General features: G+C 39.3%; 1 protein-coding gene across 1 annotated transcript; it reads left to right on the forward strand.

Annotated features, from left to right (window-relative positions):
- Positions 1–14,735: 14,735 nt before the first annotated feature.
- On the forward strand, positions 14,736–18,382 carry LOC137299123 (uncharacterized). Its single transcript, XM_067831629.1, has 3 exons — positions 14,736–14,811; positions 16,303–16,415; positions 17,247–18,382. Exons 2-3 carry the CDS (start codon positions 16,313–16,315, stop codon positions 18,155–18,157), a joined length of 1,014 nt encoding a protein of 337 aa, XP_067687730.1. The 5' UTR covers positions 14,736–14,811; positions 16,303–16,312; the 3' UTR covers positions 18,158–18,382.
- The last annotated feature ends 5,528 nt before the right edge of the window (positions 18,383–23,910 follow it).

The following is a 23,910-nucleotide window of genomic DNA, read 5'->3' on the forward strand; positions in this document are numbered from 1 at the left end:
CCTTTTATATACTCGGTATCAGCATATCAATTGTATGGAAGTGTGTACACAACGTTTGTAACGCTATAACAGATACTTTAATCAACAAATACCTAAAGTTTCCAGAAGGAAATGACCTCAGAGAAGTTATTCATGGATATCAAGACATCTGGGGCTTTCCCAGTTGTGGTGCTGCCATCTACGGTTGCCAACGTGAACTTACGACAACTAAACCACCTATATGAAAATGAAAATTTCAAATTGTTGCCAACAGATCTGTTTGAATCCAGTCTTGACGCCTCGTCGACAACTTGAGTGATACATCAGATACTGGAAAGTCGTGGCTGCCGGATTAGCGTCCTTGATTTCGTTGGTTCTGTCCAACCTTGCCCAGTATCAATTTCATCATGTCCAGCTGATGTTCTCTTTCTTCCTTTCTCTGTCTATCTTCACTTTCAATGCGGTATTTCTCAACATCTAATCATATGCTTTCAGTCTGAAGTTTCTGTCGCTCAATATCAATATAAAATATTTATTGTCTGTCCTCCACTTGCAGAATGAAAACTATCCATTGCAGAGCCAAGTGCTTAAAATCAGCATACGTCTTCATCTTCAGCGAATATTTGAATGTAACCGTTCCTGTGTCACTCTTTTTCAGTTTACCTTTAGCGAGTCTGTAGGTACGCCTATGCGTGTGCATTTTCACTGTGCACTGGTCCGACGTCTTCTCATAACCACCTATTATCATGTTTTCAGAAATATTCTTATAAATGCCAGCATAGCTTATCTTAGGATCATCCAGTTGACATTCAATGTTATTTTCCTTCCATAAATTAAGGAAATGCATTGTTTCCTCGTCAGACCACGCTAAACCTCAGCGTCTGACTGATATTTTCAGCACGTGTGTGGTTTTAGACAAGCTAGTGTGGAATGAAAAGTACACTGTCTATACTGTACCAGACGTCTTGGACTAAAAATACATATATGCATTATGAAATGTTTTAGGTGTATACACAGATCATGAAATTTTGGTCATAAGATACAATTTACACGTGTGATTAAATTTGCGATGCGTTTATATTGACAAATTTGCATGGTGACAAAATATAAATATATGCAAAAATATTTTTGCATCTGCCCAAACCAAGTGAAAATTTACTCCATATGCAGATTTACTTAGGTGTGCAATTGCGTTTACATGACTAAAAATACTCCTGCGTGTATTTATTTGCACATATGCAAAATTTACATGATAGGTGTGCAAATCAGGCCATGTAAACAGGGTACTATTAGACAACATACTTAACATACGATGATGTGTATGAATCATGTTACTTTTGCGAATGACTTGACTTAAGATTTGTGTAATAAATAAAATCACTGCTACACATGCATTTTTTGATACCGTGATAATTCCTATAATATTTTATGGTTTATAAATCTGAGAAATATTATTGAATAATTTTATAATCTTGGTGCTCTCCTCTGTGAATCGTGAATATACATGTGTTCACAAAAGCTCTGACGCAGTGGCTAGAAACCCCTTAATGGGGAATAAAATAAAGAAACGCGGTGAGAACGCTGTCACCTGTTTCAGACGAGATAGGCGGATCTGCAGAGTAGAACGTACCAGTACTATGCAATGTATCTGTAACTCGCGCAAACGGGCCCCTGGCCTACTAGCATACGATCACTTTTTCGCGAATACGTTACATCACCGCTATTCATATTAATTCATAAAGACATGAATAGTTCTTTGGATTCTGCTTTCCCTAGAGAAATAAACAATAATAAGATTGATTCCTGTCTTACAGTATAAATTGGGGTTCCAGCCCTACAGAGGAAATCATCTTATTTGTATTTCCTGGTTCAGCGTTTCTTGACTTAAAGTCCAGGTCTATTCAGGATCTTTCTATCCAGATAACACTGGTTTGCTTGTAGAAAATGTCACAATCCAGGGCATATTATTTTTGAGTTTCATTGATGAACGTTATATTGTTGCTCATCAAATGAGACATTACCTTTTCTTCAAAATCTGTCGTTGCGATAGTGGACAACTTAATTTTTGTCAGTTCCAAAGTCTAATCCACTACAGCTGTCAGGGACATTTTTGCTATTCAAGGTACCTGCCTGTATGGTATTCATTCGTTGTTTGTGGAGTTATCGACCCCCGAAGGCCAGGGTTAGAATGTATCTTCAGTAACCCATGCTTGTCGCAAAAGGCCATTGACGGGATCGGATGGCCAGGCTCGCTGACTTGGTTGACACATGTCATCAGTTCCTAAGCGCGCAACGCGATGCTCTAATTAATGATCACTGCATTGTTTGGTCCAGACTCGATTAAAAGACCGCCGAGTGCGGCGTAAACATACGCGATGGCATTGTTGGCGTAATTTAATTCGTTTAGATGGAGATTGTCGAGACTGTTCAATGTACATACTCTCCCACTGGGGATATCATAGGAAGGGGAAATGTTTGATTGAATCTGACATTTTGCATGAGTCTAGCACTTCAGAAAAAAACAGGTATATTTCTCTTTTTGTGTTTGAACTCGCACTATGATTAAAGAAATGTCTCCCCGAACCATGCCTTCAGAACTTCGTTCTGTTGACCTGTGTAAATTTGCAAAACATCTAACACTTCGGTTGGTATGGGAGACGTTCTAGTGAGGAATTCAGGCCACTTGATGGAAAGATTTAAGAAAAATGTTCTTCTTCTTACTTAATGATATAATAATTATAAAAACAATACCGAATTCAGACTAGATTAACTCACAGGTTCGTTTATGAATCAGGTAAAGACGATACCGGGCATCCTCCCCGTATACGTGTGAAATCTTTACTCGTCGTACTTTACCTCAACATAGGCAAAGCAATAAGTACAACGCCATGCTTACAATGATGGGTGTACCACGGATGCTTTCTTACAGAGAATAAAGGGCTCAAATTGCTGACAATTCCTGAATAAAATTCCCTGTCATGTTTGTTTAGGCCATGACTATTCAGTCAACAGGCTACACATCAGCCGTAGTTAACGTTTCTTAATAGGAGGAGCACTATTCACGCTGTATTCACTTTTTATGCACAAATATTATCTGTAAAAAATATTTTGGGGGCGCAGGGCTACCTGAACAGCGAAGTACAACTGACCTACCAGTGTAGATCCAAATTAGAATTGATCTGCAGCACATCATCCTTGTCGTAAAAGGCCGAATCCAAATAAGCATTCTAGTGTCTTGGCCAATACCCCGAACACCATAAAAATATGTTCAGGAGAAAATCAGTACTACAGTGCTGTTTAAACACTTGGTGGTAGCAAGAAGGACACAACTTTGATATGAAAATTAATAAGAATATATCATGAAAGATACGACAATGTTCCTACTCAGTGTTGACACTGTTGTTTTCCTATAGATACAGTTATGTCCAAACTATAGTCGCTGTATACATCAGGAAATGATAAACAGACAAACAGATTGACAGCGTATTAGAAATCATGCAAGGAGATTCTGAATTTACAGAAAACTCTTCTCAAAGATTTCTCATGTAATACACTTAAATTGTTTTCTGACTCTGGTGGCGATTTTACAAGCGCATAAAGAGAAAGATATTTGTACGAGTGTACATAAGAATGCCAATCTTGATAAGATATATCTATCAGTCTTTGTTTAAGAATTAAATTAAACATCTTTTTATCACCTTTTTTTATCACCGACAATCTGTGATATCCTGTTTAAAGGGATAATTCTAATATCACACACACAGGTATCCTTCACCCTGTTATCTTACAGTTTTAACGTCAGATAGCACGGATATTGGTATCTAGAAGCATCCATACATCATAACTTTATTCAATAGCGGACTCATTTTGCTTGGATTGAAACAAAAATAGAATATCTACCTGTATCGCCAAGAATCGCCCTGTTGGAAGCATATTTACCGACACCTAAGTATTTCTTAACATGTAAAGTTAGCATTTTCCCTGTTGAATTGTGGTATTGTGGTATCACAAATGTCAGAACCATTGAATAGAATAGGCTCAATCTTATTGTCAAAAATCATTATATGATACATGCATTGGACAAACTCACCCTCCTGCTTGTCATCCTATCGTCTAGTGTCAGTGTTGTGTGTGCGTGTTTGTGAAGGGAGATTATCGTGTGCGTGTGCGGCGTCGTGTGAATAAATAATGATTGTTTTTCACGTACAGTTCACCGAACAAGGATCGTGTGTTTATTGGTCTGTTCTAATAAGTATTGAAGGCGAACGTGATGCAGACCTTGAAATAGACTAGCAAAACCCGTGTGTTTTATGTCCATATCTATAGACCTCCCAAGTTAGCTGCTACACCGAAACAGAACATGCCCCGCTCTCCCCGACCCTATGCGATATTAGCGCTAAGGTGACAGTAACTCACATACCCCAACAAGGACTCGTGACAGTCTGTGGTAACGCTACGCAGATATAACCTATGTACTTTATAGAAATGTACCGTCAAGTGGTAGATTACAGAAAATTGATATCATCTATAGATCGTTTACAGGTGTGAAACATCAATGATGTCAACGAATCATTTCTTACCTCACGCATGGAATTATATAAGTGGGATCAGTTGAAGCATTAAGCATTATGAAGTGATGGATGCGGTTATGGCTTTCTGCGCTTGGTTAAAAAATCTGTCACGAATCTTTAATTTAACCATTATTCTGATTTAACTTAAGCATTATTCTGACGTCATGCTATTATTGATGCAGTTATTCCTGGTCTAGGGATTCAGTATCATTAGTAATGCTTAACATGTATCCTATAGTCCCTTTGAGTGCGAATGAGAGAGGTGAAACGCAAGCCAATTCAAAAATGGTAATAAATCTATGAAATGTCAGAACGCCTCACGACAAAGACCCTGTACCGATCAAAGCCTTTGGTTGATATTGGTTTCGCTGGACACAGTTGTTTAAGAAACTGTATTTTAAATCTCTAACGAACAGACAAAGTAGTATGAGGATGAGGGATGACACTCCTGGGTGTGCTGTTTATTATAAACTGTTGTTGAACGGACAGTCGTGAAGGGAGATACTTACCAGTGGTTGTGAATCTGGGATACACTTACCACTTGTTGTCCATGATGAATGTGTAGAGTTTGTGACACTGACCAGTGGTTGTCCATGCTGAATGTCAGGAGTCTGGGAGACACGTAACAGCGGTTGCCCATGCTGCTGAATGTCAGCAGTTTGGGACACTTACCAGTGGTTGGCCATGCTGACTGTGCTTCGTGGGCTTTTCGGGCTGTAATGTCGACTTTCGAAGGCAAGGACAACTTCTAACAATGTTGAGGAATGAATATGCAATACAAGCATAAGGTCCGCGATACAGCTCCTCATCTCATATTTATACTGTCTCACTGTACCACTGGCTTCCTCGTGCAAGGCTGTCATTACTATTGTTGTTTTAGTGTATCACTGGAGCCTTCGTATATCATATTCCATCAATCTACTATTGTCACTGGCCTCCCCGTGTTTTTATCATACCCCAACACATCTACTACCATGTTGTTTTAGTGTATCACTGCCTCCCCGTGTTTTTATCATACCCCAACACATCTACTACCATGTTGTTTTAGTGTATCACTGGCCTCCCCGTGTTTTTATCATATCCCAACACATCTACTACCATGTTGTTTTAGTGTATCACTGGCCTCCCCGTGTTTTTATCATACCCCAACACATCTACTACCATGTTGTTTTAGTGTATCACTGCCTCCCCGTGTTTTTATCATACCCCAACACATCTACTACCATGTTGTTTTAGTGTATCACTGGCCTACCCGTGTTTTTATCATACCCCAACACATCTACTACCATGTTGTTTTAGTGTATCACTGCCTCCCCGTGTTTTTATCATATCCCAACACATTTACTACCATGTTGTTTTAGTGTCACTGGTCTCCCCGTGTTATTATCATATCCCAACACATTTACTACGAGGTTGTTCTAGTGTCACTGGCCTCCTCGTGCTTGTGTTGCATCCAATCAATCTTCTACCATGTTGTTTTAGTGTATCACTGGCTTACTCGTGTTTTTTTTTATTACATACACGTATTTATTCCTCAACACTGTAAAACCTGTTACACGTGTTTCTTTTATAAAGTTCTGTCGGCAATAGAAAAGGAAAAAATGCTCTAGGCCTAAAATGCATGTATCTCTAAAATTTACACAAGTGCAAATAGCATATGTTGAAACAACCCACATTGTGATGCGCGTAAGAAGATGTCCACAAATAATGTTTACTCGTAAAATCAGGTAACGGAGAAAATACGAATAGCTGCCGAAAACAATATATCAGACTACAGACGGCAGTTTCGTCTCTCAGTCAGGTATGACGACGGACCGTCGACTCACCTGGCATGACATGCATGTACTGCCTACAGGCCCAAGGCTGTAATCGCAAAGATATTTTATGCTTTCCCATGTGTGTTGACCATGTCACATCTACTGATTAACATGTTACGTGTATTTCGATCATACAGTTTATGTTGAGATATGTAAAAGAGTACGATGCCCATGGCTTGACCACCCGATGATCAACAGGACTGGATTTTATGTGGAAATTGTTATGACATGCCGTTAACGTCCCCAGTTTAATTCCCGTGAAGGATTTTCTTATCTCGGCTGATATCTCTACCACTGTCCCGACCCCAACCACTGTCTGTGACATGCACTGACACGCTGTTTGAGACGTTTCCATCTACCTGTTTATTCTATAATGATATGGGACATCAAGGTAGCTACATTTTTAATAGGTTTAATACTAAAGTTATGTTACAATGAAAACAAGTTCAATTTTTAAATGGTCATTTTAAAAGTGTCCTTTGTGTCTATGCACACTAGTTTAAATTTGTATAAAGTAATGGTCTGTTCCCAAAAATGTCGCTTTGGTGTTGTGTTTCAGCACAATTGTTTTTCGCTGTTTCTGACAATGTGTCGTTTCAATTAAACTCACGATTATTGAATCAGTTGCTTCATTACAAGCTCTAGTGTGTTATTTAAAGTATCCACTAAACACGCAAAGTGTTGCATGTGGCTTAGAGTGTAAATAACCTGACCATGTTTAAGTTTACACATGGGTATCAAATTTTATCGTCTTCCCCTACTTTTTGTTTGTAGTATGTAACAGTAACATACAGTACATCACCTGGTGCTGTGGAAAACCTTTATAGTTGCTGTAGATGGCAATCAATACCATTACACACAGGAAATCCTGTGTTTTCACTTTCATTGTCTACACTAACAAACGAGACACACATCAAGATATCCGTTAATTGGTAAGTACATAAATGTGCATGGAAATCGTTGTGTTTGCTTTGGTTTTCATTCTACAAGAAATACATCAAGTAGCACATGTGTATCGCTACTCCACTTTCTTAGCTCAGGTCAAATTACAGTTATATCATCTGTGATACATTACATATATATATATTTCAGCATAGCACCAAATAAATTGCTTAATACTACAGTTTTCATGAGAACTAGTTGTTCTTCTTCTCCCGAGTTTTGGTTTCGTTGTTCCGTAATGATCTTGAAGATGCTTTAGCCTCAGTCTCATGCTGTGGTTTACAACTTAAACCCAGTGCTTTCAACAACCGTGTAGTTACGCTCATTACACTTTTTGCATTGTTGTATGCTGATGATACCGTCATTATGTCCTCAGACCCTTGTGATTTGCTAAATATGTTAGAATCTTTTCATAAATACAGTAAAAAATGGAAGCTGAAAAAACACATCCAAATAAAAAAAATCCTTATTTTCGGTGGATCCCCAAAAGAATGTAAAAGACGTTTCAATATTGGAGATAATATGCTGGAAAAAGTAGACTGTTATCTCTATCTTGGCATCACACTACAAAAGAATAGCAAATTTACTAAAACCAAACGTATACTGGTGGAAAAGGCAACAAAGGCAATGTTTTTCGTATTAAACGTATTAAAATTTCCATTGCTTGTCATTTGAAACTGTTTGATTGTATGGTCACCTCTATTCATTTATACGGATGTGAGGTCTGGGGTTTTGAAAATACCTCTTGCTTTCAAAATGTTCATCTACGCTTTCTCCAATATTTAGTATCACTCAGGAAAAGTACACCTAACTTTCTGCTATGGCGAGTTTGGCAGATTCCCCCTTGTAAATGTTATTAAAGCCGAATGGTATGCTTTGGGGTTAAACTTTCAATCGGAAAATAGTCAAAAGTGTGCTTCTTAATATATAAATCAATATTCAACGATTGTATATTTGGCGAATGTGAACATAAATGGATAATGTATCTCAAAGCATTTTCGACGATCTGGAACTGAGTTTCATCTGGAAATCCCAAAATCTTGAAACTTTATCTTGGCTTAAACCTGTCATCAAAAGTATATTAAGATATATTTGCTGAAATATATATATGGAAAAAGTATGGATTTCAACAACTGAAACCTCTTCCAAAACAACCACTTATAGCATTTTCAAAATCCATCTCAAATTTGAACCATACCTCAATTTTCTGCATTATAATAACTTGTTACAATTTCGAACTTCCAATCATTTCCTTCCAGTCAAGACAGGCAGATGGTGAAGATTCCCAACGAATGACAGAAAGTGTACGTTGTGTATCTTAAATGGTTTTGGTGATGAATTTCATTATTTATATATATGTCCCCAAATAGAATTAGACATAGAAATATTCAGAATTATTATTATATTAGACCAAATATGTATAAAATGAAAATCCCTTTAAACACCAATAAGCTAGGAACTTTAAGAAAACTTTCAGGTTTCTGTAAAATAGTTTTGGGTCTATTTAAGAAATAACTTCGTTAATAGATATGTAACTTCTCTCAATGTACATTGTATCTATTCATGTACGTCTTATGCTGCAGTTTTGCAGCTTGATGGAAAATAAAAGTTAAGTTAAGTTCAAGTTTTAATCAACCCATTTGTTAATCGTATTTTCATCAAGCTCAATATGAAGACTTCTAGAGACTAATGTATGCTGGTCTATTCGTCTTGATGGTACAGATCGTACTTTCAAGACAGCCAAGTGTTTTTAAACACTATATGCAATTCATGATGTGTTAAGGAGTTTTAACTATGAATATATAAGTGTTGGTGCATGTTAAAGGGTTCGTTGTTCTTGCAAACATATCTTCATGATATCCCAGGTGTATATTTTATCGCTCTGTTTGCAGACCATGATATTTAACCTAAACGTAGCTTAAATAGGCCTACAGCTGAATTAGTGATGCATATTAAAGTGTTCATCACACATTCACAGATCATTCTAATCACGTAATCATTACTGAATCTGTACATGCAACTGCGTGTATTCAATCCAGTTATAACACTTCTATACGTAGCTGTCGTAATTGTTGACGAGCAGCTCAACCCAACAGTTCGTCAATATCCCGCTAGTATATATCCATTGCTTATAGATCTTGTATACACGGCCTCTTTCTATAAAATATTTTGTCAGGTGCAATCCTTCCACCACATTTGTATTACGTAACAGACGCTCGCTGATCATGCACTGGATGTATAGCTATGTATAGGCCACCATACAGGTTCAGCTGACAGATGATGTTGCTTTGTTTTCCACTGCTGCTTTTCCTTCATCAGATGAAAGCTTCAATATGTAACCTGACGTTACCTTTCGGTCATTTATATTTTCTTACCTTTGTCAGAGAGATTTGCAAGATGTCTGCTGATTAGGATACAGTATGTTTGTATCTTTCTTATAACAAATCAGTAGCTTCAAATGCACATTTATACTGCGTTTATGTTGTATGTCGGAAATTAGATCGGTTGTATTTTCTCACAAAAGAACCCACCCAAGATGTTATGATTAACTTATTCGGTGTTTTATGATTGATACTGCACAATATAGGCTAGAAGTGGGTTCTTTTGTTTGCCATATTCAAAACACATCTGCCAATCAGCTTTAAGAATTTCGTATTCTTTACTACTTCTTTGCCTATTCAATGCCTATTCAATGCCTATTCAATGCCTATTCAATGCCAATGTCTCCTTGGTAGCGTCTCTTATTTTCTTCATCTTCATACTAACCCAGGTTCAATTAATAATAATGAACTAAACATAATACATGTTAATGTGCGAAGCCTTAAAGATAAAATTGATATAGTTGAGGCAGAGTTCGGACCCCACGATGTCTTAATGAGACCTGGTTACATCATGGTATAAGTAGTAATGATATTTTAATTCCGGGTTTCCATTCACCTCTCAGAAATGATAGAGCAAGGGTGTCCCGGTGTATGTAAAAAGTAACATGAACTCTAAATATATGGAAAATGTAACTATAGCCCCGCTTGTGGTAATGTGGATAAAAATAAGATGTAAAAACGGAATTATCATAATGTAACGTTCTATCGGGCAGACAAAACGGAAGCTTACTGGGATTTAATAAAGGGTTTTGGCAATAATGCATCTTAGTATGGACACAGTTGTAGTTGGCGATTTTAATATTGATCTTCTCATAGACACAAGTTATAAAATTAATGAATTGCAATTTTTATGTGGACGAACGCATAACTGAACCTACAGGGGTTACATCTAGTTCTAGTACATTAATGAATCATATTTTTGTTCCAAGTGTTCTAGATCATGTGTGCAGCACGTATTCATCCTGTATATGTAACTGTCAAAGAGTCGGTTGCAAAATCATTAACTGCAAGAAAAAAAATTATATCATTACACTCCTGCGGATTTTGGCGAAATAGAAATGCTCTGGACACTTTCTTTGGCATGCTATCTTGAAGTTTAAATATTAAGTTAAACGTAAAACTTTTCAAACATATGTACAATGTATTTTGTCTATTTTCGACTATCGTTGGTACATTTGGGACAAATGTATCCAACAGTAAGCCCTAACACTGGAAATACTGAATCTTGACGCAATCAGAACTGTTTGTGCTGCTGTTCGCGTAAGCGTCACAAAAAAATTATGATGGGACAAATTCCAACCACTAATGATCCATTAACCACTAATGGTTAATGATACAACGCCAAAACAGTCTCGAGTAATCTCGTCCCGCCTGAGGTATCTGACTCGTTCGGTACGTCGCGGTAGTTACTCTCTTTTTTTTATCTCGAATAACATTAAATGACGCATGAGGCACGGGCATCGTCGATTGTTTGCAAATGGAAACCGATGGAAGGGAGATAACTCTTTTTCTAGAGTCGTCCGCAAAATCTAGCGACGTCTACGAAAACATTTGACTCTCTTTCCAATAAATACGCTTTGACAAAACATTCTAATGTAGTCCCTGTGAATATCAAGAAGGGGAATTACATCGCAGCGAAATATTAAGACAATACCTACGAGAAAAGCAGCAAGATGCAAGATTCGAATCTTTTGATTCACATAGTTTGGCTGAAGGGAACGAACCTTTACCCATGCTTCAAACAGTTCAAAATTAAGATTCAGGTGTTCGGTAAGATAAATTCGTTCTTCACTGATCCCTCGAGGACCATAGGTTGAGGTACCTTCGATATTTGTTTATGTTCCACTTGCGAGCTCAGGGAAAAAACATCGATTGTTCAAGGAACATAAACAAACATCAAAGGTACCTCATCCCATGGTCCTCGAGGGATCAGTCAACAACTTATGAAGAATCCCTCTCATACTCCCTACCATACTCCCTACCATACATATACATGCATTTAGATTCCCTCACAGTCCCTACCATTCAGCTGTCAAAGAAGCAAGCACACATTCCGAAATGTTGTTTTACAATAAAGAAGTTGACATCCATAAATTTGCTTTTCTTATGCCATCCACTTCTAAATGCCCTTCAAACACCAGACCAAATTCAATGTACAACGTTAAAAAAGACACACACTGCAAGGATGCAATGCTACTGACCGAAATATCCCCCGTGGAAGTTTGGGAAGCAGATGGATACTAGTCGTTTCAAGACACTTCAACGTTCCACAGAACCATATCACAATTATCCCATCGATATAACCACTTCAGTTCGTCCCAAGATTGTCCCAGAAGACCTAGAGTGGCCACTCCGGCTCAAGACTTGTTCAACCGCTGTTTCCCCTAAATCACTGATTTGCTGCTACAGCAATGGACGCTGAAGGACAGGTGCGTGGGTCCTGTTTCACAAACTGACCGTAGAGCCTAGGCAACCGTAACTCCTATGTATTAAACTAGGGTTACGGCTGTCGTAGAGATGTGATCGCTTTGACTCCTGACCTTATAGAAGAATTTTATTAATATTCACTAGTTTGTTTTATCACATTATCACAAAGGTGTGGGATCAAATGAAATGTATATCCCAAGTTCATCTCTAGGTGTGGGAAAATGAGGACCCAACTGAGCATTTATGCCTGAGCAGTAAACTATTGTAGCCGTTAGCAAAATCCTGCATTAAGTTAATGCATGCATGGGAACCCGTGAAGGTCGCTGGGTAGAATAGGCCTTCAGCAACCCATGCTTGTCATAAAATACTATGCTTGTTGTAAGAGGCGACTCGGGATCGTGTGGTCAGACATGCTGACTTGGTTCACAAATGTCATCTGTTTCCAAAAGTGCAGATTGATGCTCATGTTGTTGATCACCGGATTGTTTGGTCCAGACTCGATTATTTACAGACCGCCGTAATATAGCTGGAATATTGCTGAGTGTGGCGTAAAACTAAACTCACACATGCATGGGATCAAGGTCATACTTCACCACTACTACTAAAAGCAGAGATTGCTTGCTCCCTCAGGTAGGCCGGGCAGTATCTGACGAGACATATCACAACTGTGATTGGATGACATAGTGTATGATGTTTCTGACCACCATTTCAAGTATTTAGTGGTTCCGTTTTTATCACCATAACCTATGCTGATGTCTGTACAGTTCCAGTTTAATGCTTTTAATGAACTCCCTCAGTATCGGGGACCTTGGTGTCATTCAGTGTAAGCAGCTGGGTTACAGTGAGTTTGTTCAAAAATGCTTTGATCCATCGGTTCTTAAATTCTGAACCCACGTCGGAAACAAATACAAGGCTGAGGATCTTGTGTCTTCCATAAGGTGCTTTCACTACTTTTTGACCTTTTGTTGACAGCAGCAAAAGGACTCACAAATAACGTGAAAATAGATCTACGATGACTAATAAATACTTCACACCATCGTTGTACTTTGCAGTGAAGCCATATCCATGATATCTGAGTGCCAGTGGCTATCAAGACCTTCAACCACATACTCATTTCCTGGAAATATTCTCCTAGCGTGATGAGTCATGGTTTACGTGTCTCGTCCTTTCAACCATTTCATTATTCAATGTAAAGCAATTTTAAAACAATCAGACCCTCAGCTTTCACAGCTCCATACACATTCCTGGATCCAGCATACCTACCAGGATGTTTGGATCATAAAAGGTCTTATTGAATTACACATCCTACAGTGCCATCTCAAATACTGAACAGGATTCACATACATCATGCTAGTTATATAGATATACAACCAGTATACAATACAAAACAAATCAAGGACAATATTAACAACTGCAATTTCGGAATGGGTCAGGCAACATTTTGACACTCTCCCTTCCCCATCCTCACCCTCTGCAGACTACTAGGGTCAGCCCTAAGGTAACACATCTTGTGACGTCATAACGGCTAGAGGACTCAGTACCTCCTCTTATAACAATTAATGTGTTGCAGGAGGAATGACGAAGACTTCACTAAGTAATGTTGATATGTGCAATCTCTGTCTGGGCGGTGTGGAGGAGTGGTGTCTGCAAGGGTTACTGATCTGGACGCCACCTTGTGTCCACACATGTGCAATGAGTGAACTGAATCTATGCTGACAATGAAAATGATACATATGTTCATCCATGAGTCGAATTGACTTCATCTAAGTTCAGGCTTAATCGACCTATGTACACTTAAACACGTCTAAAGCACTGTCCTATTTTAGGCCTGTGCGTTTCGGTTTTTTTTATTTGTTAATGATGTACACATTTTCCGACACGATATGGTCGAAATACTGCCGGTTTGACGATAAATTCTTACTTACTCACTCACTCACTATCAGCTAGGTAAACAACACAGTCATCTTGAACAACAAAATCGATTTTAGTTTGGTATACAGTCCGAGAAGTCACCCACGCGTGCTTTGGACAATTTTATGATCATTGGTGATCAACTGGTTGACATCAAGATTATGGGTCAAACAATCAGTATCCATGGTAACATAAATCCGAGCTTTTAGTGGTGAGATCTTCAAAACACAACTTTAATGTCTAATCCAACGATTTAGATATACACTCCATCACCAGTGGTACACTTGATGCAGGGCACGTGGGATACGTAGCCAGATCACGTGATGGACGGCGATGTGCCTTGCGTGCCACAACCATGTGCTTTATGCGAGTGAATTATGTTCGTGCATATGTCAAAAACGCTCATTGATTTTTAAACAATTACGCAAATGTTTCATGAAAGTGTATGATGAAAAAATGACGCCTATGTTGTGTTGTCGCCAGGCTGCAAAATGATGGTCTGCTTGGGTTACCCTTAATAATTATAGTGTCCCATCTCCCTTTCAATACACTCTCCGATAAAACATTCTACATGTCTGATGTATTGGGGATTGTGGTGGTGACATGAAGGTTTGTCATATAGAGTGACAATGCTATATATCGTGTACTAACTACAGCATACAAATATACGTCAGTTTCCAAACATGTCACGCATACTGACTGCCCGAGTTTGGTTGTGGACGTATATCAAACGGGTTATCTGAAACAACAGAGTCACTTCAATGTTTGATTGCAACACAATAGGTAAGCTCTTGTTTATTTCCATCGATTATTACATATTTGTAAACACAATCGAAATGTAGCGGAATTCGTTCTAACACACATTCAACTGTGAGGAAGCCATAGGTTGGGTGATCCACTCGTAACTTCATACCAAACTAAGTATCATCAAATTGAGAGTTGGAATATATTTCTGAAGCACGGGTGTCGCTCTGTACTGTTTGAAATCATTTAAGTTGATATAATCACTCACTTAAGTACAAAGTGCTGTTATAGCAGGGCTTGGAAACCTGAAACTGATGACATTCTCACAGCCCTTTTCTTCCTAACACCACCTTGAGTTATGTCAAAACTACTGCTCAGGACAATAGCTATTTAATACAATACAACTATTTCCGCTACTCTCTGACGACGATATTGTATTATTCTCCAGCACTGTTAGCAGTTTACATAAACAAACAGATGAATTAGACAATTCTTTTTCAAATTGTGTGTAAGCAGAGACAAAACCAAACTTATCGTCTTTAAGAAAGGTATCAAACTTTCTAAATTAGAAAAAACTGGTATTATGAAGGGCAATAATACCAAACTACTAGTGTGTATAAGGTGTATAAGTACCTTGGCGAAATATTTCTCTAGTAGTCTTTCCTGGTCCAAAAACACAAAACAGGTGTCAGTACAAGTCTTGAAAATTTTAATCGGTGTTTGTATAAATATGAAGATAAGTATGAAGATGCGAAATTATGAGACTGATGTCAGATATTATACCAAGCTGGTTATGGTTATGTATGGTGGGGCCGCAACGTTCAGTCCCATGTAAATCTTATCATAACATTCATCCAAAGATTGAAAGACATGTATCTCCAAACTTGGTCGGAACTACTTCTTCTATCCACAAAATGTTTATACTATAATCAAACGAAATCGGACGACGTAAAGAAGTTTGCTTCTCTTCCTCATACCATGTATATACGGTGTCAAAAAGAAGCAGTAGACTCATTTGCGTGGATGAAGAGCAGCGTTTGCTGGACTGGTTACACGGGCGGAACAAAGTCACAGATATTGATGACAATAACTCATTTTTTCAACCTTTGTAAAGATATTTTCCTTGTGTTTGGTTCAGTTAGATTCAAATCTTCCCGATTTCGTTCACATTACGCTTCGATGTAATCTGTGTTTGAACCTGAGAACGTTTTACCATTAAAAACTGTGCACAACACTCGGAGCCACAAGGCGGCATGGAGGAATAAATATGTCTGTCTGTCTGCGACAACGCAAGAAACGGGGCTTCTTCCCTTATATGTGTTTAACAGCTAAGCGCCGAGTTTGCAGAGGACTGGATCAAGTTTTGAAGTATTAAATTATATTCAAGATAGAAATGAATAAAATGAACATTGTATGTTTTTTATGAACACGAATAAGGACCTTATAGATTAGATCACGCTCGGAAATACATGGCTTCTGAGTGTTTCTTTGGGTATTTGTAGTGAGTATGATACTCTCTGTGTTGCACAGTAAACCGAACATGGTGAACAAGACCGCGCTCCTCAAGGCCTTCGCCATCCTGGTCCTTCCACTGTTCGTGGTCACAGTAAGCTTCAACATACTCGCCGGCCTCCCAGACACAGGTAGGTACTAAGGGGGCGTACATTCAACATTACATGTGAGTCGCGTACCAAGTTGCTCCCCTTTTCTGGCAGGATCCGATATGTGCCACTATGACCTATGGTCTGTAGAATACCCAAACGTGCGTGTAGGTGGGTCATCAAGTAAGTAATGCCTGTGAGAGAATGAGTTAGTTGGCTGGAACACTATCAATGGATTGCACACATTGTATCTATGTAGGGGTTCGAATATGGGCCTTCGGTGCCAACTCTTTAATCACTAGGCTACGTCACCAGCTCGTAATGTCCGTGAACACACTGACAAAGCTAGGTATGCAGCGACGTGTTATGGTGGCTAAAACTCAGTTTAGACATGAAACAGTTATTCGACGATGATACATCTGAAATGGGCATTAGTGTTGCGTTTTGAATTACTGTGTCAACAACTGTGTTAAACCCCGTAACCTTTTTAAATGCGTTGGTTAAAGTTTGGTCAAATCCAGTTTACAGTTTCATACTGGCTTTTGTTGGGCCCAGCTCCCTTATGTCCCTGTTGGCTTTATTTGCCGTGCAGTACTAAAATACAATCCAGTAGTAGGTGCTCATGCGGTTGATCACTGGATTGTGCGGATTGTTGACAGACCCCAGCCATACTGCAGAAATATTTCTGAGTGCGGTGTAAAACAACAGCAGACAGCAGAATCCAGCAGATTATTCCTGCCCTTTGTACTTCATGTTCATACACTCAACAATAGCAACAAAATTTAAAAATGGATATAACATCTATATACATTTTGATTCACAGTGTTTAGTAATTTAGTACATTCTCAATGAAACAAAATACTTCTTTTGTAGGCTCATTCGTGTTTCTGAGCACAACAGCTGCACTCTCAGACAGGTTCACCACGCAAATAACCCCGGCCGCCTTTACATTCAGCATCTGGGGCCTCATATACATCTGGCAGCTCTTGTGGATCATCTATGCATTAACCCTCCTCTGTCGGAGGACGGACTCGGGGGATCCCCTCTTCCTGAATCCAATCCTCCTAACGTCAGCATTCTACGGCGTCTACATACTCAATCTCGTCCTCAACGTCTTCTGGTTGTTCATGTTCGACAGAGAGTTAATAGGAATATCCTTCGTGGCTCTGGCTGGCATTTCGGTTACTCTCTACATCTCTCTCGGCCTGTCCTACCTGGCCATGTACAGAAACAGGTTCCTCCTGTCCAACCAAAGGCGGACGGTAGATATTGTCCTTATCTCTGTATTTGTCCACAATGGCCTGGCCCTGTATGCTGCATGGACAACCGTGGCCACCTTCATCAACATGGCCATCGTCATCACCTACCAGTCTCTGCCTCCTATTGATCAGGGTACTTCATCAACCATTGCTCTCGGCTTCTTGGCCGCTGTTATCATCGTCTATGTGGTTATCGACCTCACCGTATTTGACAAGTATACCCGCTACACCTTCTCTCCTTATCCAGTAGTCATCTGGGCGTTAGTCGGCATTGTTGTTGCAAGGTCCAATTTGCTTGATGTTAATACTATCTTCACCTTTGTTCTGTTGGCACTGACTGGGGTGGCATTCCTCCTGAAGATCGCACTTGCCATCTACAGAGCACTGAAGCAGCCGCTGTTTCCTCCTCCTGGATCTGAGGCCGATGAGACGAAGGTAGAGGTGGGACCAGTGGGTGAAGAGTTGGAGAAGGTGACCACTCCTGTAGAGCCTCTACCCACGGAAAATGGGGCTGATCATGAGTAGACTGAACACGGAATTGGTGACTTGAACATACCTTCCAAATTATGCAGAATAGTTTCTGCTCACTCGGCTCAGACCTCACGATACCGGTATCTGAAACACTTCCAGTACCAACCGTGACGGATGGTGGTACTTTCAAACGGTATAGGTGCCCCTTCATATCACGATCACCTGATCAAGTCATCGTCATTGAAGATGGATTCTATTTCAATCCGTTGCTGTATTAACCTTATGTATTAGCCTACGCATTTCTCTGTGATCTGTCTCTGCATAACAGACATTTGAGTGTTGATTGTATTCTTATATTTACCCAAATCTTTCAAACCATTTCCACTTGCCTGTACTGATTGAATATCTTTGGAATATGCAATAAATATGAATTGTGTTAATGATATAATACTTTATCGGTATTCTCAAGCGGTAACAGTGGATTGTATAAGTGTAGAAAAACAATACCAGTTTTGAGATGAATAATGCTTTGCTGGTGATGCAGTATGTAGCGGTTTAGCAACATTCCATGGTGTTATTTTTGCACAGATTTGCAGCCTGTCAGGTGAACAATAGAAACAGAAAGGTGAACAATGCTGTCAGGTAAACAATACAGTCAACAACACACGCTGGTGAGCAAAGCAGCCAGTCGGGTGAACAAGACAACCAGCCAGGTGAACAATAGAGACAGTCAGGTGAACAATTCCAACTGCCAAGTGAACGATATAGACATCCATGTGCACCCAAACGCGTTTGAATATCAACAGCAGTACCATTCATTTGAGGGATGCCCTTCCAAATAAGTACATTCCAAGATACTGCTTTCAATACAAGTCTTTCTGTCACATTTCATTTGTTGATTGTTTTAATCATACGTAAAGTCAATGTACGCAGGCTACATTTACGTGCAAGTGGGTGCAGACCTACCAAAGAAAGTTTTCCCACTTTGCAGAAAAACGCAGAAAGTCCCACATTAATCTTGGATATAGCAACATGAACGTATTATCTCGCTACTGAAACACTACAAACAGACACTAAAAACTATGAGATCGCAACGTTTTTACATCAGCGAACTTTAACTCGTACTGTCCCGGATCGCGTTTCTGTAAAACTTTCGAGCCTCGCGTAGAAAATGTACGGAACATCTGGAAATAATTACTGTCAATCATTTCATACGAATGGAAAGTAAACTAAAAATAACATACCAGAAATAGTTTGAAAAGGGAATGTAACTTTTGTTCAAACTGGAAAATGGCAACATGCGGTCGAAACTTCCTCCTCCATATGCGAATGCACAAAATCGAAGTCACAGGTACTTCGTTTTTCGCTTCAGTTTTAGCGATTTAAAGTTGCCGCTTTTACTGTAGCGAGATACTCTTTTTGTGATGCTATTTCCATGATTAATGAGGGCTTTTCTGCGTTTTTCTGCCCAGTGGTAAAGTTTTCTTTGGTGGGAATGGAGTGAGTGATTTTAGTTTTATGCCGCCTTCAGCAATATTTCAGCAATGTCACCAACAATATTCTAGCAATATAACGTTAAACATTGTACCCACATGAACACGGGTCACCGATGCGACGAACGAACGCTCGAACCACTAGGCTACCCTTCTACCACCCCATCTATCTGCAATCAACCAACTCAAGTCAAAGTCAAAAGATGTTTATTGTACAAAAGGTCTCCGGCCCATATACATTAAACCTATGAAGCATTATACATGTGGTACAATATGTAGTAATTAGTGATTTAAACAGCACAATCATGATAGGGGCAGTACATTATGTACAAGTGGTGAAATACGATGGATCTACAAAACTTTGTATCAGGCTGTTACGTTTAATGAGAGCATAATTGATATATACAGTACAGCTTCATTATTAGATGCTAGTCAGTTGATGAAAGAAGCAGTTTAAAAGCTAACTGGGGGTGGGGGGCTTACGTAGATAATATTCAGCTATGTATCTCATACGCAGATCTGTATGAAAAGGTCACACAAGTTAAAAACAGATGTCATTTTGAAAATGACCGTGAACTATTATCTGTTGCTGAATGTTATTCTTAGTTAAACATGTTAAGTCTTCTTTCTCGAAAATGAGTCAAAAACAAACCTGCATCACCAAATGACTGACTTAACAATACAAAACCATAACCATTTGTAAACAGAAGATTTCTTACCTAAGAAATGTTTTTTTGCCAATGTTTTCCGAATGAACAAGTATGTTATAAACCTTTTTGGGTAGTGTATATTCTTGGATATACAATATCTTAAATCAGAATTTTATACATCGAATTTGATTTTTTCTATACAGGGATAACTCCCACGTTCACCATACACCATACACCATACAATTCGATGTAGACGGTCCAACATTTAAAAGCTTTTTACACTATATCAGATCCCCAGATCTCGGATCCATACAAAAGAATAAGTTGAATTTGACAATCAAGTAGTTTGAAATACATGGGCGTCAGCACGCCAGTTTTATACAAAGCAGATAAAAGACTTATTAAATGACTTATTTCAATGATAAAACAGATGTTCTCTAATTGATAGGGGCGGTGGGGTAACCTAGTAGTTAAAGCGTTCGCTCGTCACGCCGAAGACCCGGGTTCGATTCCCCACATGGGTACAATGTGTGCGGCCCATTTTCTGGTGTCCCCCGCCGTGATATCGCTGGAATATTGCTAAAAGCGGCGTAAAACCAAACTCACTCACTCTCTAATTCATAGTGGATGCAAACCTTATGCCAAGATCAGTGTAATGGTCAGAGACAATTGAAAGACCATCTTTCTTCAAAGAGTGAGTGAGTGAGTGAGTGAGTTTTACGCCCCAATCAGCCATATTCCAGCTATATGGCGGCGGTCTGTAAATAATCGAGACAATCCAGTGACCAACAACATGAGCATTGATCTGCGCATTTGGGAACCGATGACCAACCAAGTCAGCGAGTCTGACCACCCGACCCCGTTAGTCGCCTCTTACGACAAACACAGTCGTCTTTTATGGCAAGCACGGGTTGCTGAACGCCTACTCTACCCCGAATCTTCACGGGTCCTTCCTTTCAAGATATCCGGCCACCTTTTCTAAATATAACAATACTAGTTTTATCTAGCTTAACGGATAAGTCCCATGTTTCAGTATCGTCAATATGTATACACAGTTTGGTCACTTGGGACCATTTGTAACCCGGAATCTCTGTCCGCCCGTTGTAAATATTTGAAAGTACAAACTTAGATTTTATGCAGCCTTCAATCGTTTAGAATTTGCACGAAAGTTATACGTGAAGAGTAAAGACATGCCCACACATGGAGTTCTCAATCATCCAAAGACTAGACGACCGTGTGAGACATCTTGCTTCTTGGAGGTCACATGCTCAGGGATGTTGTCTAACTACTACTCGGTAGTTGCTTGATATCTAACTAGATCACTGATAAACACCTATCACAAGATATATTGTCACAGTCACAATGGTGCGACCTTAAAATGATAGGAAACACGCTGAACTAGGTTATTTCAGAGACTGCTCTACATATGTGTGCAAATGGGATCGTCATGACATTTTCCCATGACATCCGGGTGAAAACAAGCACCATGTAATTATAGCAAGAATAAAGATCGGTGATGATTTATGTTTTTCTCTGTATACGAAATTCTGTGTCGTGGGTACAGGTTTTTAAAAAAAAATGTGTGCATTTGACTTTTAACCCACGTACCCATGCAATGTATGTCCAAGACTAGTAAACACATCGCAGTGAGTGAGTGAGTTTAGTTTCTTGCCGGTTTCAGCAATGTTCAGCAAAATCACGGCTTTTGACACCAGAAGGAAACACATCATAGAAATGACATTTAACACAAGTGTCATTTTCCATGGCAATACCTTCTTACATGGCATCGATCAGTGTGAATATACTGCACAGCACGATGTATATCTGTATCATATGGAGTAAAGTCGTCGTTATAATGGTGTATGATTTCAGTTCACGGTTTACCGTTCAGCTTGTCAATTAGGACAACTTTCAAGGCACGTGGCATTTAGAAAGTAAGGGTTACGTCTATGTGTAGAGTAAATGAAAGGGTTTTCACATGAATTATCATAGTTCACAATTACATTTTATTACAATACAAACTGATCACGAGATCAAGCATATTTGCACTTTTCTAAGATATTTTGATGTTTGTATATTTGTGTGACTGCCATGAAATCAAATCTGCAATAAGTGGTGCCTTGAAGTGAACATCTTCCACAAGGGCTAACTCAACGGAAAGCCACATTTGAAATATACCCATTACCGCTAACGCCACGTTTCAAGTACAATCCTCGTTGCCAAGAAAGCCACAATGAGTAAGGGAATGACAACCGTTGTTTTTCAAATAAGCATCACAGCTAAACGCTGGAACTTAAGCAGGAATGGCTCTTATGTCAACAGTTATCAGAGCAGGACAAAACAATGAATTCCCTTGACCCTCCCATGATAAGTCAAAACGCTTCAAAGTAGTAATTGGTTGTATAAGGTCGTGTAATCATAACTACCCCGGGCAGATAGTATTTCCCTTCTTTGTGCTACGTCCCTTCCAGCACTGATGCAACCAGACAGCTGGTAATAATGTGTTGTTTCAGTCCTTTGCTATTAATGATACATTAAAACGAACTCGACTCAAGTGCCTGTGAGGTTATACTATGTCGCGCCCATCTTGAGACGGACATGGTGGAGGGAAAGCGACAACTGCTGTTATGTGACTACAGTATATTTCTATATGCCAACCACTGAACTAATGGATGTGTATGGCAGTGTACCCGTCAAGGTCCATACTTGGAACAACTGACAGGTACGGGTAGTCATGTTCGATGGCGTTGATGCATGTCTTTGTATTCTAGTGTCACTGATCGATGGTCATGATATCAACCACTGGATTGCCTTATTCCGACCCGATTGTTTATAGACCACTGTCATAACATCGCTGAATGCAAAGTCAGACAATAACAAAACAATGATATAAACAATGGGGAAAATTGCAAAACAAAAGCATGTACTCTGAAACTTCTTTTGTCCTCAGTAAATAACTAGACTTCTTGTCGCTGCTGTGGTTTGTGTAAGGTGCAACATGAATGATATTTAAGTATGAGTGGTGCTATATACTACTACCCGTGGCCAGTCCTGGGTTGGAGGTGAACATTGACGTTGAGCAGCCATTGCCCGGTTGGCGAAGGCGACGCAATTGCTGTGAACGAGTTGCCTCCCTTAGTTCTTCGAAACCAGCGATATCTCGGCCAATGTTTTACCACAGAGGCTTGTATCACTTAATAACTGTATTAGAAAGACATAGAGGCGAATTTAAAGGGTGAGCTTTTGCTATCTTGAGTCATCCATGATTTCGGCGTGAAATGCGGAGGTTGCTGTTTTCGACGAGTCGTGGCGTATAACTTTTGAAATAATGGTCCGATTATGACTATTTCTGGCTCATTTTGTAGGGAAATGATCTAACTTTCGATCATTTGATGGAGGGAGGGATGGTTTCGTCGATTCATCCCTTTCCTTTTACATGGTACTATGGTAGGGTCTATACATCTACATGTCTTTTTAACGCAGTTTCTAAGCGATATAAGCCCCAGTGATGATCTTCACCGGAGATAAATGTCTCCATGACGCTTCCGATAATGCTATAATACATAATAATGCCATAATATAGGCACATACAGTTTCTGTTTAAACACAAAAACTCTTAACCAGATACACAAACCTACTGATAAAAAAACACTGAAAACGAAAA

Source organism: Haliotis asinina, chromosome 10 (genome assembly GCF_037392515.1).
Source record: "Haliotis asinina isolate JCU_RB_2024 chromosome 10, JCU_Hal_asi_v2, whole genome shotgun sequence".
Taxonomy (NCBI): domain Eukaryota; kingdom Metazoa; phylum Mollusca; class Gastropoda; order Lepetellida; family Haliotidae; genus Haliotis; species Haliotis asinina.

What these genes read in the sequence shown, in the direction of transcription:
- LOC137299123 (XM_067831629.1), top strand. Translation starts at nt 16,313, where the DNA reads ATGGTGAACAAGACCGCGCTCCTCAAGGCCTTCGCCATCCTGGTCCTT. An exon ending in CGCCGGCCTCCCAGACACAG is followed by an intron (nt 16,416 to 17,246) that starts GTAGGTACTAAG and finishes CTTCTTTTGTAG; the next exon opens with GCTCATTCGTGTTTCTGAGC.